This window comes from Oryctolagus cuniculus, chromosome 20 (assembly GCF_051225735.1).
Source record: "Oryctolagus cuniculus isolate XC-2025 breed Fujian yellow rabbit chromosome 20, ASM5122573v1, whole genome shotgun sequence".
In the NCBI taxonomy this organism is placed as follows: Eukaryota; Metazoa; Chordata; class Mammalia; order Lagomorpha; family Leporidae; genus Oryctolagus; species Oryctolagus cuniculus.
The window spans coordinates 17,876,718-17,894,114 of record NC_142886.1 but is presented as its reverse complement, the minus strand read 5'-3'; the positions used below and the strand labels follow the sequence as shown (position 1 = coordinate 17,894,114).

The 17,397-nt window shown below is 46.7% G+C and overlaps 1 protein-coding gene across 1 annotated transcript in view; it reads right to left on the bottom strand.

The window, feature by feature from the left end:
* Positions 1-158: 158 nt before the first annotated feature.
* Positions 159-17,397, bottom strand: part of ARG2 (arginase 2) — a 44,188-nt gene continuing 26,949 nt past the window's right edge. Inside the window, 8 exon segments of the mRNA NM_001082181.1 lie at positions 159-423; positions 4,307-4,337; positions 4,339-4,366; positions 4,369-4,443; positions 5,387-5,491; positions 6,001-6,095; positions 6,854-7,013; positions 13,059-13,236. Coding sequence (NP_001075650.1) covers positions 218-423; positions 4,307-4,337; positions 4,339-4,366; positions 4,369-4,443; positions 5,387-5,491; positions 6,001-6,095; positions 6,854-7,013; positions 13,059-13,236 — 878 coding nt within the window. The 3' untranslated portion in view covers positions 159-217.

Here is a 17,397-nt window from a genome sequence, read left to right as displayed (position 1 = left end):
CATAGTACCATAACATGTTCATACCTGTGGACTGGGAAAAATACATTTGCAGTAGGATTATTGGTCACCAAAATGCAGAGGGGCACCTGTACCGTTGTGAGAATGCGCAGATGTGCCCATTAAGGCAGTGCTGACCCAGACAACCCCGTCAGTCTGTCCCCTCAAGTGCCTGCGGTTCTGGAATGCCCGTTGTGAAAGACCGTCAGTGCAGTGTCTCCTAAATTCTCACGCGCTCTGCATTTTCCGATTCGTGTGGTGAGCTGGGTGGAGGAAGTTGCTCATAGACGGTGTGTCCTCCTTCCCTTGTCTGACCAAAACTTGAAGCAATCACATCCACCGCCAGGCTAGCTGTGGCCTTCGCCTCTTCGTCTGAAGCAGCTAACCGAGGATTGACTTCAACCAGGTCCAGTGCTGACAGCAACCCTGGGAGAGCAGAGTGCGACAGAACCTCAGAAAGTCCCCTAGCTGCCACTCATGAGGGTCATCGCGCCTGGGCAGGAAGAAAAGCCCGGGAAGACGAGAAGCATTTTCTACTATAAGGTCACCTCTTGGGCCTCATCCTCTTGGCCATGACTTTAAAATAAGGAAATAAATCATTCTTTTTCTGCTAACGTAGTAGTGCAGCCGTTAGGCTTTCTGAATAAGGAAAGGGAGGGGACAGAATGGTGTTTCACCTGCTTGTTGGGAAAATGTGTGCTGTTTCCAGCATGACCAAAAACCTTCCAGATGCCCTCGAAGTATCAAGGCAGAGGAATCTCATTCTGGGAACTCAGTGGTGTGTTTGTCTCTTACAGCACCAGGCCATGTGCCCTGAAACACGGTCACTACCACAAACCTTACTCTCACCCCTGCAGGCCTGAGCTCTAAGTGCAGGCTCTCCTAGCAGACTGATCCAGTATCTTGCACTTGGTTGGGATTCAGCCATGTGTTCAATTTGGACTCCAGTTACCTTCTGTGAGGTTTTGCAGACTGGTGCCAAAGTTCCCAGCACTATTCCTTTGGCCTGAGGTACGCCGAGGGGAAGGAAAGGTTCGATCAGAACCTAACTAGACCTGTCCTCTGTCCCCTACGTGTTCTACTTCCTACGTTTAGTTGGTTTTCTGGGTAAAGCTAATCTACCTCTAGAGTAATTTGAAGAAGTACTGTATCAGAGTATTTAGGGTAGCATCAAAGTCTAGAACCATGGCTAAGTGTCCCTAATGGTTTATTGACATCACATTATTACAGGGGTGAGGAACCTTTTTTCTGCCAAGGACCATTGGGTATTTATAACATCATTCGCAAGCCATACAAAATTATCAGCCTAAAATTTAACCTGCTATATAGTTGTTGACTTTTGAGTTCCATCTGTTGCTGCCTCGGCAGGGAAAGACCAGATGGGCCAGACATTCCCCACTGCTTAGTGCCGTTGCATTCATTCAGTGTCAGAATGTCTTCCCTTATTAGCAGTGCATACTCGAGTGTACTGTGTGAACTTAGAATGAGCAGGCTTCTATCATTTCTTGCACATGGACCTGTGTCCCTGATGATTTGTCACTCTGGATTTCCACTGGCTAAACCGAACATATCTTAAAACTAATCAGAATGTTTGTACTATTAATGTATTACCTGGTTCCAGATTACTGCTACCCTTTAAATTAGTTTAAGCAAACTGCTGTGTGTATCTAGCCTACAGTGTTGCGACAGTCTTCTGGAATAAAATATTGTAGCAAGGGAAGGGAAGGCCAAGGCCTGACCCCTCTCTGAGTGGTTATTGGAAGCAAAGTGTAACACTGAACTCTTGGAATCTGTTCCCTAAACATAGGATCACTGGCAACACTTTAAGATTGTGACTCAGAATTAGACTGTCTGGCCACTATCCCATCTGATGGACCAACACTGTCTCCTTTTCTGTGTTGCTTTTTCGGTTCTAGTAGGCTCCAGAGTCAGGGAGACCATTTCTCACATGGCAAGGGCTCCTTGTAGCCCTAAACCTTTAAATATGCGCATTATCCTTCTGTGTTTACCCTAGAATTACCTTTATCCTTTCTGTGCCTACCCTAGAAATACCCTAGACTGGCTCTGTCTCAGCCCGTCACCTAATGTTGTTAGTTGAGAGAGAAACAGCTCCCCTCTGCTGGTTCACTCCCCCAAATTCCCGGGGGTCAGGAGGCACATTCTAGGTCTCCTGTGTAGATGGCAAGGACACAACTACTCAAGTCATCACCTGCTGCCTCCCAGGGTATGTATTAGCAGGAAGCTGGAATCAGGAGTGGGATTCTGGGTGCCAAATGCTCACCTATCTGCCTTTATTAAAGCTCCTATCAAATAAGCATAGGTCAAGGGTACTTCAGAATATTTAGGGGAAAAAATGGAAAAGATTTTGGTATAAAATATTATGAAATCATGTATTGTTTTTTCCTAACATACATTTTTGAAGACCTCTCCTGTATACATAGATTTTAAAAGCTTTTGGCACAAAATAAATACCTTTTAATTCCAATTTCCACAAAACTTTTTGAAGTACCCTCATAGGATTTTAATCCTACATGAAAGATCCAAGATACAGTCCACCTTGCAAATTTTTAGACCAGCTTTAATTCTAAATCCCCAACTCCCAATAAACCAAGCTCTTGGCTGTTGATTAAAAAAAAAAATACAGCTACTTGGTCTTACGTTTTTTATTTTGATTTTTGAGAGAGGGAGCACCTATCGGCTGTTTCACTCACCAAAGGCCCATGTAGGAGCCAAAGCATCCAGGAATGCTATCCACGTCTTCCATGTGGGTGGCAAGGACCTCACCGCTGGGTTTAAGAAGTGTTTAGAGGCCAGTGCTGCGGCTCACTTGGCTGATCCCCTGCCTGCAGCGCCGGCACCCCGGTTCTAGTCCCGGTCGGGGCGCCGGATTCTGTCCCGGTTGCTCCTCTTCCAGGCCAGCTCTCTGCTGTGGCCTGGGAAGGCAGTGGAGGATGGCCCAAGTACTTGGGCCCTGCACCTGCATGGGAAACCAGGAGGAAGCACCTGGCTCCTGGCTTCGGATCAGTGCAGCGCACCAGCTGTAGTGGCCATTTGAGGGTGAACTAGTGGAAAAGGAAGACCTTTCTCTCTGTCTCTAACTCTGCCTGTCAAAAAAAATTTTAAAGAAAGAAGTGTTTAGAGGGTTTTTGCTGTGGTGTAGCAAGTTAAACTGCCACCTGCATGCACCACTTGGCAGCCCACGTGGGTGCCAATTCAAGTTCCAGCTCCTCCACTTCTGATCCAGCTCCCTGCTAATGTGCTGGGAAAGCAGCAGAAGATGGCCCAAATACTTGGGCCCCTGCACCCAATGGGAGACCTGGATGGAATTCTAGACTTCTGGCCTAGTCCTGGCTGTTGCAGCCATTTGGGGAGTACACTAGCAGATGGAAAACTTCTCAGTCTCTCCCTAACTCTGCCTTTAAAATAAATCTTTTTTAAAAGAAGTGTTTAGGGGTGTCCTTGAGACCATTGGGAGAGTGAAGCAGTGGCTGTAAGATCTCTCCCTGTGTGCCTTCAAGTAAATCAATATATTTTTAAAAAAATATTTGGGGCTGGTGCTGTGGTGTAGCAGGTTAAGCCACTGTCTGCAGCGCTGGCATCCCGCAGTAGAGTGCCTTTTCAAGTCCCAGCTGCTCCACTCCCCATCTAGCCCCTTGCTAATGCAGCTGGGAAAGCAGCAGAGGATGGCCCAAGTGCTTGGGGCCCTGCAGCCATTTGGGGAATGAATCAGCAAATGGAAAGTCTCTCTCTACCATTCAAATAAAATAAATCTTTAAAAATAAAGTGTTTAAGTAGGGATGGGTGCTGTGGCACAGTGGGTTAAGCTGCTGCTTAGAACACCTGCATCACATATCAAAGTGCTAGTATGAATCCTGGTTTCTCTGCTTCTGATCCAGCTTCCTGCTAATGTGCCAGAGAAGTCAGCAGATGATGGCCCATCCACCTGGGTCCCTGCCTCCCATGTTGGGGACCCAGATGGAATTCTATTCCTGGTTTAGGCCTGGCCAAGTCCCAACTGTTGTGACCATTTGGGGAGTGAACCAGCAGCTGGAAGATATCTGTCACTCACCTTTCAAATCAGTAATCTTAAAGTGTTCAAGTAGACATAGGAGTTTTTGGTATAGCTCAGATTCAAACACGACTCTAAATATGTCCTTTATTAGGCTGGCCTTAGGATTTTTATCTATAAAAGCTCAAGAAAAACGAAAGTCTGCAGTGGCACGGAGTGTTAGAAAAGATCGCCTGCAGCTGGGAGACTTCAGCACATTTACATCACAGTTACTAGGCTTCAGACTTAGTTGCTACATACCTGTATTATGTATTTCCTCAGAAATGTACATGCCTTCTCGATAGGTCAGCCCCCCCACAACAGGGGTTCCTGTGGCCGGCGCCAGTGTAGGGTCAAATGCATCAATATCAAAACTCAGGTGGATTGGCCTTTGTCTTCTGGAAAAGAGGAGGATATGAGAATACTTCAGTTGTGCTTGGATGCATATTCTTCCCATGGCTTCAGCGCCTTACGTTTGTTGCTGTTGGTCCTGGTACTTTGCTGCTATTACAGCTTATTTCCAGGTTTCCTATTAATTATGGCCATTATTAATTATTAATATTCCTATTACTGTCATATTTGCTTCTGTATACCACTTTGTGATGCTGTTTCACATGCCTCAAACTGTATATTTCTGGCTTACCCTGGGCATTGGAACCTTTTACATTAATAACTGTCAGGAGAAAGAATTCCTCACTTCCATGTTTCACTGGGGCCTGACACATTCTAATTTAAGTTGGCTTGATCTAGGTTCTAGTTGCAGTTATTCTCTAATATAACAGGAGCTGGACTTAATTCTGATTTTATGTCTGCATCTTATCTTCCGAGTTAAGTTTAACCCAGGTTTCCAGTGGCTGAAACTAGCATCTCCATGCCAAGTAACTTGATTTGTTAACAGCTTAATTAAGAAATGACATACTAACAGATGACAGTTCTGACATTGATCACCCAGAAGCAGAGACTGAAGCTTTTTTTTTAGCATTCATTTGCCATCTTTCTATGCTACCAGGATTTACTTGATATAAAAACTCAAATGAAGCAATAGCAAGACTATAGGAATGGGACAGCTGGACCGACATCAAAAGATAAGCTTTACAGTGGAGATAAAAAGAAACGCCTGAGAGACAGAGGATCCCGTCAGCAGCTGAAAGGAAACCACTCCCCATAGCCCAGGAGGAAGAATGACCCGAGTTTCACATTCTGCCTTTCTGAACTACCTGAAGTTTTTCTATATACATGTTCAGAGCTGTTCTCGAGGACAGGCTAAAGTGTACTGCCTATTGGGAGTTTGCCCCATTGCCCTTTGGGATGGAGAAGTAGACATCCACTGTAGTTACTTACTTGCCAATCAGGAGATCAAACGTCTGTTCCATGACCTTCTGGATACCAAGCCGATCGATGTCCCTCATGGAAAAATACTGGATATCATACTTCTTTAAAATAAAACTGTGGTGAGAGATGAAGGAAGAGTCCTTAGCTTAAATAGCACTTCTTTTTTAAAAAATTTATTTATTTAAAGGCAGAATGACAGAGAGGGAGAGGCAGAAATGTCTTCCATTCACTCTCTAGATGCTCACAACAGCCAGAAGTAGGCCAGGCTAAAGCCAGGACCTCTGAGTCTCCCAGTAGATGGCAGAACCCGAGTACTTGGGCCATCATCTACTGCTTCGCAGGCACGTTAGCAGAAAGCTGGATCAGAGGCCTGTGCAAGTAGCTGGGAAGGGAACTAGGCCCTCCAGTATGCAACGCAGAGTCCCAAGCAGCAGCCCAACCTGCTGCGCCCCAGCACTTGGCCCCCTTAAAAAGCATTTGTGACAAATGTATATTCAGGAGAAATTTACCTTTATAGTGACTTACAGCCATTAAGTTAGGCATTAAAGTATGTTCCTTTCAAACAGGAGCGTAAGTAGCTAGTATAGACAGACCCAAGGCTCAATCCTAAGGCAGCAACTTACTGTTCAGGCGGATCCACGTCTCTTAAACCGATATACACAATACTTGGAGAAGAGATACAAGGTTTGATCCAGGAAAATCCTGGGAGTTGTGGTACCTATGAAGAGGGGAATGAGTAAGATTAATCAAGAATCCTTAGGTGTGAATTCTTCCCAGGGTATACAGTCTGCACTCATCTCATCCACAGGATGTGTCCAAGGAAAACACTTGATTTGGGAATGACAGGAGTGGAAATATTCCCAAAGGGCAGCTTTCTCTAGAAGAATAAAACTCTGTCCTGAGGTTGTCTCGCTTTCCCATTAAGTAACCTAAATAGCATGAGTACTGCTGCATACCCCTTCTCCATCCTTGTGAACGTTATTGAGTTGTCTAATTCAGTTGCCACCTCAAACTGCCAACTCCCAAATCACAAATTTGTATGGTCCTAGTGCAGATTTTAGTCTGTGCCTAGCATGGATTTCCAGTATATTCCAAACAGCTCAGGAAAACACTACCCACAGGCAGTCCTGATCTTACTTGTCTTTTAGACCCAGCTGTCTGACATGGTGGCCCGGAGCTCTAGCCAGGAAGTCCTGTGGATGTACCTATCACTACAGCTACTATCAGCTACTATCTTCTACTGCCTTACTTTCTTACAGGATACTGAGTCCCCTAAGAACAGGGGCCCTGTCCTCGTTATCTTATGCCCCTAGCATCTAGCAGACTGCCTGGCCCTTAATAGCATTTAATGACCAATGAAGGAACGGTGAGCAACACTCAACCCACCCTTCACCAAAGTCTCCCTGAACTAGACCCCCAGAGGCCCAGGACAACCCTGTACGTCATTCACCTTGCTTTTTATTTCAGCCCACTCACCTTGTCCTGTAGTTCTCGTAGGAGAAATGACACTGGCTGGCCATGGAGGTTTCCCGACGAGGTGGTGAGGGGTGTATTGATGTCAGCATGGGCATCAACCCAGACAACACAAAGGTCTGGGCAGTGCCGGGCGTGGCCACTAATGGTGCCAATTGCCAGGCTGTAAAGAACAAATACAGTCTTCAAGGTCCTCCACTTGGCAAACATCAGCAGTACACAGCTTACACTCTGTCCTTAGGGCAAAGTCGGGGTCTGCACTGAGGCTGGGTTTGGGTGAGACAAAAGTCCTGGGGGTGTAGTTCCCAAAGGTTAACCCTGAGCAAGTTTGAGGGCACAAGATGTACAGCTCTTAAGATTCAGAGCTGACTGATGCTTGCCCTGCAGTGCGCCTGACACATGCGAGTGCTGCCTCTAGATCTTTCTACTGTCATCCATTAGCCCTGTCCTAGAAAAGGAACCAAGCATTTGTTCAGTGAATGAAGTCCAGTTAAATGATGTGGTCTAGAAGTAGCAACTCAACAACAGCAAAAATGAGTGCTTAAAGCATGTTGGAGGGTGGGGTGGGGAGGCAGCATTGTAGCACAGTGGGTCAGGCTGGTGCGTGGACAGCGGCATCCCAGATCAGAGAGCTGGTTGAGTCCTGGTTGCTTCCAATCCAGCTCCCTGCTAATGTGCCTGGGAAAGCAGTGGAAGATGTTCCGACTACCCAGACCCCTGCCACCCACATTGGAGACCAGATGGAGTTCTTGGCTCCTGGCTTCAAAAGCCTGGCTCAGCTCCAACGCATGTGGCCAACTGGGGAGTGAACCAGCAGATCGAAGTTCTGTCTCCCTGTCACTCTGCCTTTCAAATAAAATGAGGCTTTAAAACAAAATTATTTGAAAGTTACAGAGAGAGGGAGAGACAGATACTTTCTTTCTGCTGGTGTACTCCCAAAATGGCTGCAATGGCCAGGGCTGAACCAGGCTGAAGCCAGTAGCCAGGAGCTACTCCCACATGGGTGGCAGGGGCTCAGGAACTTGGGCCCTCTTCTGCTGCTTTCCCAGGCACAGTAGCAGGGAGCTGGATCAGAAGTAAAGCAGCCAAGACACGAACTGGCACCCATTTGGATGCTGGCACCATGGACCACAGCTGAACCCACTGCACCACATTGCTGGCCCCTAAAAATGAGGAGTCTTACAACATATTAAGGGAGACCTGGAAGACCTACCTTACTAACAATGAATTATATTCACTTTTTAAGGATAAAAATAGAAAGCATTACAGGTTTTAGGGAAGCTTCTATGTGATACTTCTTAAACCTGAAATGGCTTGTAAAGATATGAAAGCAACAGGACAACTCAATTAAAGATTACTTAGACCACTGAATAACAAGTTTATTTGGTTGCGTATTAGCATTAACATTCAAACATCTTTTAAGTGTCTGTTTTTGCCTTTCTTTGTCCTTGAATTCCGGTCTACATTAGCAAGCTGTCCATCTTCCTAGTAACCAAGGAATTAGATTGCTGTGATTTGGTTCCTGAAGTCTTACAGATATTTGAACCCCAAAGTCCTAAAATAATGGGAGGAAGGTAGTGATGTTGAACCCTATTGTGCTGTTTAGGAGGTACGCCTAGTAGCGGGGTCCTTCAGTCATGGGGGTTTGCCCTCAGAAGATAATTCACACAAGAAGGTTATTATCGGAGCCTGAGCTTGGCTCCGCCTCCTTGCTTCCTGGGTCACCATTGTGACGCTTCCTCTGTGCGAGCTCTGCCATCACTGTCTGCTGCCGGGTACCCGACCAATGGGGCCACCTTATCTTGCACTTCAAGCTCCCAAAATTGTGAGATAAATAAATCTTCTCTTTATAGTTAGTTGCCTGAGGTATTGTAACAGAAGCTAATACATGGGACGTGGGTAAGAAATGTAGCTTAAGCAACTTAGGAACTAACTGCAACCATCCGTCTTGGTCCATAGAGCATGAGGTAGCACTTTAGGATCCATGCCCCCCACACTGGGCCTTTTTCAGGGGTACTACCATCTAACACTAAAGGCAGTGGATTGGAGTTTTGGTCCAGGAAGAGCTGTGTGATAAAAGACGCTGAATTCCTCTGGATTTCAGTTTCCCCTTCTGTAAGGTAGGGAAATAAAACTTTTAGCCTGATAAAGTCAGAGCTCGTTTGATGATTAAGGTGACAGTATATACTTACTACGTTAAAGAAGCAGTAACCTACAAATGTCTTCCTTTAAAATGTTTAACAGTTGTTCAAGTTATATACTTACCCCTTTCTCTTTAGAATCTTCAATTGCCTAATTTTTAGCATTGAATAGGAAATAAGCAAATAGTAACATAGTGTATTGGTCAGCTTAATTAAATCCCTGACACAGACAGGCTACTTATGAAGGAAGGAGGTTTGTTTTGGTTCATAGTTTGAGGTTGACAGTCCAAGATTGAGTATCCCATTGGGCATCCCATTGGGCTGACACCTGTTGAGGGTAGTAACTGGCAGAATGTATGCAGAGTAAGGAATACATGATCAACCAGGAAGTAGAGAGGGACCAAGTGTCTTCTTGCTGTGTCTGTGTGTGTGATCTCCTTGAAAAGCACCATGACTCGATCCACTGGGGCTGTGCTCGGTTTATCCTAGTTCAATCTAGTCACTTCCCAAAGGCCCTACCCTTATTTGAATTTAAGTTTCCACCCCAGTACCAGTACCATAAGATGTCGGGGGCCTGGCCTTTAACACATGGGCCTTTGAGGCACACTCAGTTATCCAATCTAGAGCACATGGCTACAGTACAGATAGCTGCAGGCAAAAAAAGAACCAAGGCCTGGGAATCACATTGCTGAGAGAAGCCCAGGTGACGAGACTGGATCAGAAGAAAGACTGTGTAAACTTCCAGAGACAGTAATACTGCAGCCGGGTCTGAGCGCTCTTAGTGTGCCTGATTTGTATTCCTGATGAGGAATCCACCTGCCTCTCCAGTTCTAACAAGGATTTGACTTCTATTTAGAGATCTGGAAACCTCTGAGAACTTCAGTGGAAACTGCTAAATTGGATCTGGAAAAGGAAGCTAATTGCCATGGGGGACACTTTGGATTTGAATTCCCCACTTTGCTACTTCCTGGCTGTAGGCCCTGGATAAGTTATCTAACGAACGTATTAAATAAAACCACATCGGCCGGCGCCGCGGCTCACTAGGCTAATCCTCCGCCTAGCGGCGCCGGCACACCGGGTTCTAGTCCCGGTCGGGGCGCTGGATTCTGTCCCGGTTGCCCCTCTTCCAGGCCAGCTCTCTGCTGTGGCCAGGGAGTGCAGTGGAGGATGGCCCAGGTGCTTGGGCCCTGTACCCCATGGGAGACCAGGAAAAGCACCTGGCTCCTGGCTCCTGCCATCGGACCAGCGCGGTGCGCCGGCCGCAGCGCGCCGGCCGCGGTGGCCATTGGAGGGTGAACCAACAGTAAAGGAAGACCTTTCTCTCTGTCTCTCTCTCTCACTGTCCACTCTGCCTGTCAAAAAAAAAAAAAAAAAAAACCACATCTACCTCGTGGCATTGTTAGGATGATAATAAAATATGTAAGAAGTACTCATTACTTCAGTGCCTCTTCTACCAGAAATCTTCACCACGTGGCTCAGATCACACTCCCCTGTGAAGTCTTACTGATCCCTTCTCAAATTCTGTAGAACTCGGTATTAGGGATTTTTTTCCCCCTCATTGCATATGGACTTATTTCATCTAGTTCTAACAGATCATAGTTTCCCACATCCCTAGTACTGTTGAGAAAACAGAACAGTGCTTGATAAAGTACACACTGATCGACTAAGAGACCAGGAGCGCAGGATTGCATTAGGCACCTAGGAGACACTGTGGAGGTAGAAATTCCTTTTACACGCCAAGAGGGAATCTTTAACAGACTAATCTGCAGAAATGCCAACAAAATGCCTGCACTCAGCCTGCTGATGGCTACTGCCAAGCTTTCAGAGTGCTGGGTGAAAGTCCTAAGAAACCTTTCCACTAGGTAAGCACCAAGACAGCACCTACAAACCTTGCTCAGCCACCCCTGCACTTAGTATGTGCAGACATACACATCTTGCTGTGGATACAACATGTTGTATAGGGAAAACCACTGTGTCTCAGTAGCGCATCACCTTGGGCATAAAAATACTATTACTGGGGGTCATTGTGGTACAGCAGGTTAAGATGCTACTTGGAACACTGGCATCCAATATCATTGTATGTGGTTTGAGTCCCAGTTAATTCTGTGCTTCTGGTACAGGTTCCTGCTAATGTGCCCGAGAGGCACCGGATGATGGCCTAAGCATATGGGTTCCTGCCACCCACATGGGAGACTCTGATGGAATTCCTGGCTCCCTGGCTTTTGCCTGTCCTGTCCCTGGCTATTACAGGCATTTGGGGGGTAAAGCAGCAGATACAAGATATGTTTGTCTCCTTCCCTCTCTCTGCCACTCTGCCTTTCAAATAAAAATTGTTTTAAAAACAAATGCTGGGCGGCGCCGCGGCTCAATAGGCTAATCCTCCACCTTGCGGCGCCAGCACAACGGCTTCCAGTCCCGGTCGGGGCGCCGGATTCTGTCCCGGTTGCCCCTCTTTCAGGCCAGCTCTCTGCTGTGGCCAGGGAGTGCAGTGGAGGATGGCCCAAGTGCTTGGGCCCTGCACCCCATGGGAGACCAGGAGAAGCACCTGGCTTCTGCCTTCGGATCAGTGCGGTGTGCCGGTAGCCATGCGCCGGCCATTGGAGGGTGAACCAATGGCAAAAGGAAGACCTTTCTCTCTGTCTCTCTCTCTCTCACTGTCCACTCTGCCTGTCAAAAAAAAAAAAAAAAAAAAAGCTACTATAGGGGTAAGCATTTGGCCTAGTGGTTAAGACCAGTAAGGATGCCCACCCCCATATCAGAGTTCCTGGATTTGCTAACTGTCTCTGATCCAGACTCCACTTCCTGCTAATGCAGACTGAGAGGTGGCCATAATGGCTGAAGTAGTTGAGCACCTGTCACCTCCATGAGACACCGGATTAAATTCACGGGCCCAGCCTCATCCCAGCCAAGCCCCAGAGCAGTTGTAGGTACTTAGAGTGATTCAGCAGATCAGAGCTCCCCATTTGTCTCTCTTTCAAAGCAGATTTTTTTTTTTTAAGATTTAATCATTTGAAAGGCAGAGTTACAGAGAGACAGAGGCAGAGAGAAAGGTCTTCCATCCACTGATTCACTCCCCAAAAGGCTGCAATGGTTGGAGCTGGGCCAATCTGAAGCCAGGAGCCTGGAGCTTCCCCCAGGTCTCTCACTCCGGTGCAGGGGCCGAAACACTTGGGCCATCTTCTGCTGCCTTCCCAGGCCATAGCAGAGAGCTGGATCAGAAGTGGAGCAGCCGGGACTTGAACTGGTGGCCATATGGGATGCCAGCACTGCAAGCAGCAGCTTTACCTGCTACACCACAATGCCAGCTCCTCAAAGTAGTTTTAAAAAAATGCTATCACGGGCCGGTGCCGTGGCTCACTAGGCTAATCCTCCGCCTGCGGCGCCGGCACACCAGGTTCTAGTCCCGGTCAGGGCGCCGGATTCTGTCCCAATTGCCCCTCTTCCAGGCCAGCTCTCTGCTGTGGCCCGGGAGTGTAGTGGAGGATGGCCCAAGTGCTTGGGCCTTGCACCCACATGGGAGACCAGGATAAGCGCCTGGCTCCTGCCATCGGATCAGTGCAGTGCGCCAGCCGCAGTGCGCTGGCCACGGCAGCCATTGGAGGGTGAACCAACGGCAAAGGAAGACCTTTCTCTCTGTCTTTCTCTCTCTCACTGTCCACTCTGCCTGTCAAAAAAAAAAAAAAAAAATGCTATCACACGGGTTAAGCCACTGCTTGTGGTCACTAATGTTTCTGGAAAAGCAGTGGAAGATGGTCCAAGTAGTTGAAACCCCTGCCACCCATGTGGGAGACCTGGATGGAGTTCCTGGCTCCTGGCTGCAGCCTGATCCAGGCATGGTATTACAGCCATCTGGGGAGTGAGCTAGTGGATGGAAGGTCTGCTTCTTCTCCCCTCCCTTGCTCTGCCTTTCAAACAAATTTTTTTCAAAATGCTATTATATACTTGTACATCATACCCTAAGCTTTCTACGGGGTATTTCCTCCACGTGAAGAAACAGCTAAAGGATCTGAGGGACAGTCAAAGCATCTTGTGAGCCAGCCCTCCACTAGCCCAGGCTCCCAGCTTACCTGTGATCGCCTCCCACAGTGACACAGCTGTAGCCACCAGACACCGCTCTGTTAACCACCTCAGCCAGCTCCTGGTTGGCAAGGCCCACCGAGCGTGGATTCACTATCAGGTTGTTATAGAGATCATCTTTGGGGACTGGAGTGAAACTCAAATCTCCATAGTCTTTTAGACGGCAGCCTGAAAACAAACGAGGAAAGATGAATTGTATGTGCTATTCCAACTGTGACAGGCCTGGGCCATGAGTAGTCACTTGTGGCAAAGCGTAGGACAGACTTGTTTTGTAATGAATGTCCCTGACGGCGGCAGGATCATCTGGATCCTCCCAGTGATCCCTAGAGGTAGATCCTGTTGTGAACACATTTTGCAAAAGAACCTAGGCTTTCGAAAGTGAATCCAGAGATTTTAATTGACTTAGCCAACAGTCATGAAATCAGTAGCAGTTGGACTTCAAATACCCCAGAGTTATACAGTGGAAGTAAAATACCAAGAGGAAACAGGACTTGAAGAATTTACTATGGACTTACTATGAAAACACAAATTCTTATACACTGTTTCTTAAATAAAAAGTAAATCTGAGAACCTAAAGCATTGTAGAAGAGAACTACATAATCCAAAGCACTATTCTATTCAACAGATTTTTTTTTTAAAGATTATTTATTTGAAAGGTAGAGTTACACAGAGGCAGAGAGAGAGAAAAAGGTCTTCCATCTGCTGGTTCACTCCTCAGATGGCCTCACAGCTGGAGCTTCTTCCAGGTCTCCCATGCGGGTTCAGGGGCCAAGCACTTGGGCCACCTTCTGCTGCTTTCCTAGGCCATAGCAGAGAGCTGGATCGGAAGTGGAACAGCCAGGACTCGAACCGATACCCATAAGGGATGCCCGCACTGCAGGTGGTGGCTTTACCCACTATGCCACAGCACCAGCCCTCCAACAAACTCTTATTCATCTTATGGACAGTTGTATAAGGCACTAAAATATGCCTATTCGTAAATGAGAAAATTGAAGGTCACACAGAGCTGCTAGGTGCCAGAACAGGGATCTAAACCTAGGCCAGCTGGCTTCAGAGTTTGTATTTACTATATTTTGTCTCCCAAAGAATCCCTCCTGATTCCAGCACATTATGAACTAATAAGTATTCTGAGAGCTTTGAATATTTTCCTACCCAGTTTGGCTGCTACTTTTAGGTATAAGTATAAATAACTCAGCTGTATCAAAAAGGGATTTGAATTATCAGGAAATGTTATCATTGATTATATCCCTAGCTTTTGCAGTATAGCTTATGCCACTGCACAATGAGTTTTAAATTTCAAATGCTATAATCATTCACTTTTCTCAAAAGAATAAAATTCTAAAAACAATACTTCAGAGTAGTAGGTGGTATATTTATTGCTCAGTTAAAATTTTTATGGGTGTCCTTATATAGATATAGGAAGGATGGGACATAATGGGTTAAAACCAGCATGGGACTCATCATGAATTTAAATCAGACTGACCTAACTCTTGAACCCAAACTGAGTCCAGAACCAAACTTCTAAAGGAATGTGACAAATTGAGAAGCAATAATAAGGAACATAAACCCAAGCAGGTGACTGCTACCAAAAGGAATTTTAGAAGCAAAATAGAAACGCTTATCCTGTTCTTGACTGAAGGAAGGACGCACCTATAGCTACAGTCTTTGTCAGTGCATTGTAAGAAATAATCATATGGAAGGAAGGCCCCAAACCAGAAAAGATCCCGAGAACTAAAATAAGAAGGGGGGTGGGAGGGAAGAGGTGGGAGAATATGACAACAGGCCAAAGACATGGGGTACCAAGAGAAAAATGACCAAATAAAACATCTATAAAATATTCTTAAGACATTAAAAAAGGTGTAAGTCATTATAGACTTCACCAGTCTTAAAATCTGGGAGGATGCCGGCGCCGCGGCTCACTAGGCTAATCCTCCGCCTTGCGACACCGACACACCGGGTCCTAGTCCCGGTCCGGGCGCCGGATTCTGTCCCCGTTGCCCCTCTTCCAGGCCAGCCCTCTGCTGTGGCCAGGGAGTGCAGTGGAGGATGGCCCAAGTGCTTGGGCCCTGCACCCCATGGGAGACCAGGATAAGTACCTGGCTCCTGCCATCGGATCAGCGTGGTGCGCTGCCCACAGCGCACCGGCCGTGGCGGCCATTGGAGGGTGAACCAACGGCAAAAGGAAGACCTTTCTCTCTGTCTCTCTCTCTCACTGTCCACTCTGCCTGTCAAAAAAAAAAAAAAAAAAAAAAAAAAAAAAAAAAAATCTGGGAGGATACTTTGGACTTCAGAGAAAAGAAGCTTTAACTTCAAGTCACTATCATGTCTTGCTTCTGTTGACGGCACGCTCCTGGACTGGACAGTCTTGCCCAGTGGAGCTCATCCCAGGGCGTTCCTGCTTCCACAGTTATCAGCAGTCTCCTTAGACCAGATCCAGCCTGAGTCTTACTAGATAGAAGACACCAGAGCATGTCTGCGGTGTTGTCACATTTTTAGATCTACAGTCATAAAAGATTTTATAATCTAATAATGTTAATATTAACTTTTCAGAACCACTTTCCAGGTACTTGAACTTGCCAAACCACACATGACCAATAAGAAATGCAGGGAAATTAAAGTGATAAGATAAGTACTAGAACTTGGGGAACACTGAAGTCCAATCACAGATACTAAGATATAAACTCTGATAAGTAAAAAACAAGTTAGCAGAGTACCATCTTCCGTCACACTTATCAGAAGAAAACTGCACAAAGCCTAAAAAGGAGTCTCCAGAGATTTGGTCGTCTCATGGTCAAAGGATTTTGGTCAGTAAATGTGCAACCCTTCCTTGCGGTTGTTCACCAAATGAATCACAGCTTGGACGGTGATTCCCCCAAGATTATCCAACCCCATTTGCTCTGGTTCCTTCTCACCATCACCACACAGCCTCTGGTTATTCGCTTTATTTCCCAGATGCCTTCATACCAACCAGAGCTTCCAGCCCATGGGTGCTAGAAGAACTATTTGCTGCACATAGCTATGCACGGGCACTTGGGTTTATGCAGCATGGTCAGCGTGAGCCTCGGGCTCTGCACACCTGGCGACCCCTGCACACAGCAAGCCTTGTGTTTCTGGATCTGCAGAGCTGAGGGATTATCTTGACAGGCCTGGCCGAGCAGCCCACCCTACAGGACTCCATCTGTCCTGCAACTGCCATAATTTTAAATGTCAGGTGACGACTCCTACAGCAAGCTAAGTTTATTATCAGGGCTGTTTTGCTGTTTCCCACCCTCGTTACTGGCAACAGGAATTATTTGTGAAACTGAATATGTAATGGTGGAAAGCCCTGTCCTGCTCCCCATACACTACTCTCTCAGACTTTTATGTGTAAACACGACACATGACGAACGGCACCCCCACCCCAAAGTCGACTCAAACACTGTTTCCTGTTCATCGAACACCCAGGGCAGGGATTCCAGCTCAGCAGGGAGCTTTGGTGATTAGGGCTTTGTGGCTAAGGCCAGGTCTTCCCAGGTGCTAAGCAGCAGAGGGGAAGAAAGCATTGGTGGCCTGAGGTGGCACATTGCCCCTGCTCATGTGGCACTGGCCAGCAAATGCAAATCTAGCTTATGTCCAGAAGAGGCAGAATGTGGATTTTGGTGGATAGGCAAAAACTCTGGCCCATCGAGGACTGTTTAATTCTAATGCTGTAACCCTTTAAGTAATTAACAACTCAAAACACTGAGACCTTGGTTGCTCCAGGATTACCAGTGTTTACTATTTTTTAACTGTTCTAGTTCATTACAGAGCTGAATTGCCAAATACATTATACCATCATGATGTAGCTCTCAGGAGTTTGCTCCACCAGTGCTAACTGTGCCAACAGCATTGAGATACCCATAAGACTAGAGTTGGCCAACTTAATAGGAATGAAAAGTTTGAGTATTGGAGGAGTGGGCCTTTGCCAGAGCTGTCACAACGCCACTTGGGAAGCCCACACCTCATAGCAGAGTGCCTGGGTCTGAGCTCCAGTTCTGCTCCCAATTCCAGTTTCCTATCAGTACAAACCCTGGGAGGCAACAAGTGATGGTTCAAGTGGTTGGGTCCCTGCCACCCACACAGGAGACCTGGATTGAGTTCCCGGCTTCTGGCCCAGCCCCACTCTGAGCATTTGAGGAGTAAGCTCACTCCTTTCTCTCTCTCTCCCTCTTAGATAAGATTTTTTTTAATTATTTATTTATTTATTTTTGACAGAGTGGACAGCGAGAGAGACAGACAGAGAGAAAGGTCTTCCTTTTTCCATTGGTTCACCCCCCAATGGCCGCTGTGGCCGGCACTCTGCGCTGATCC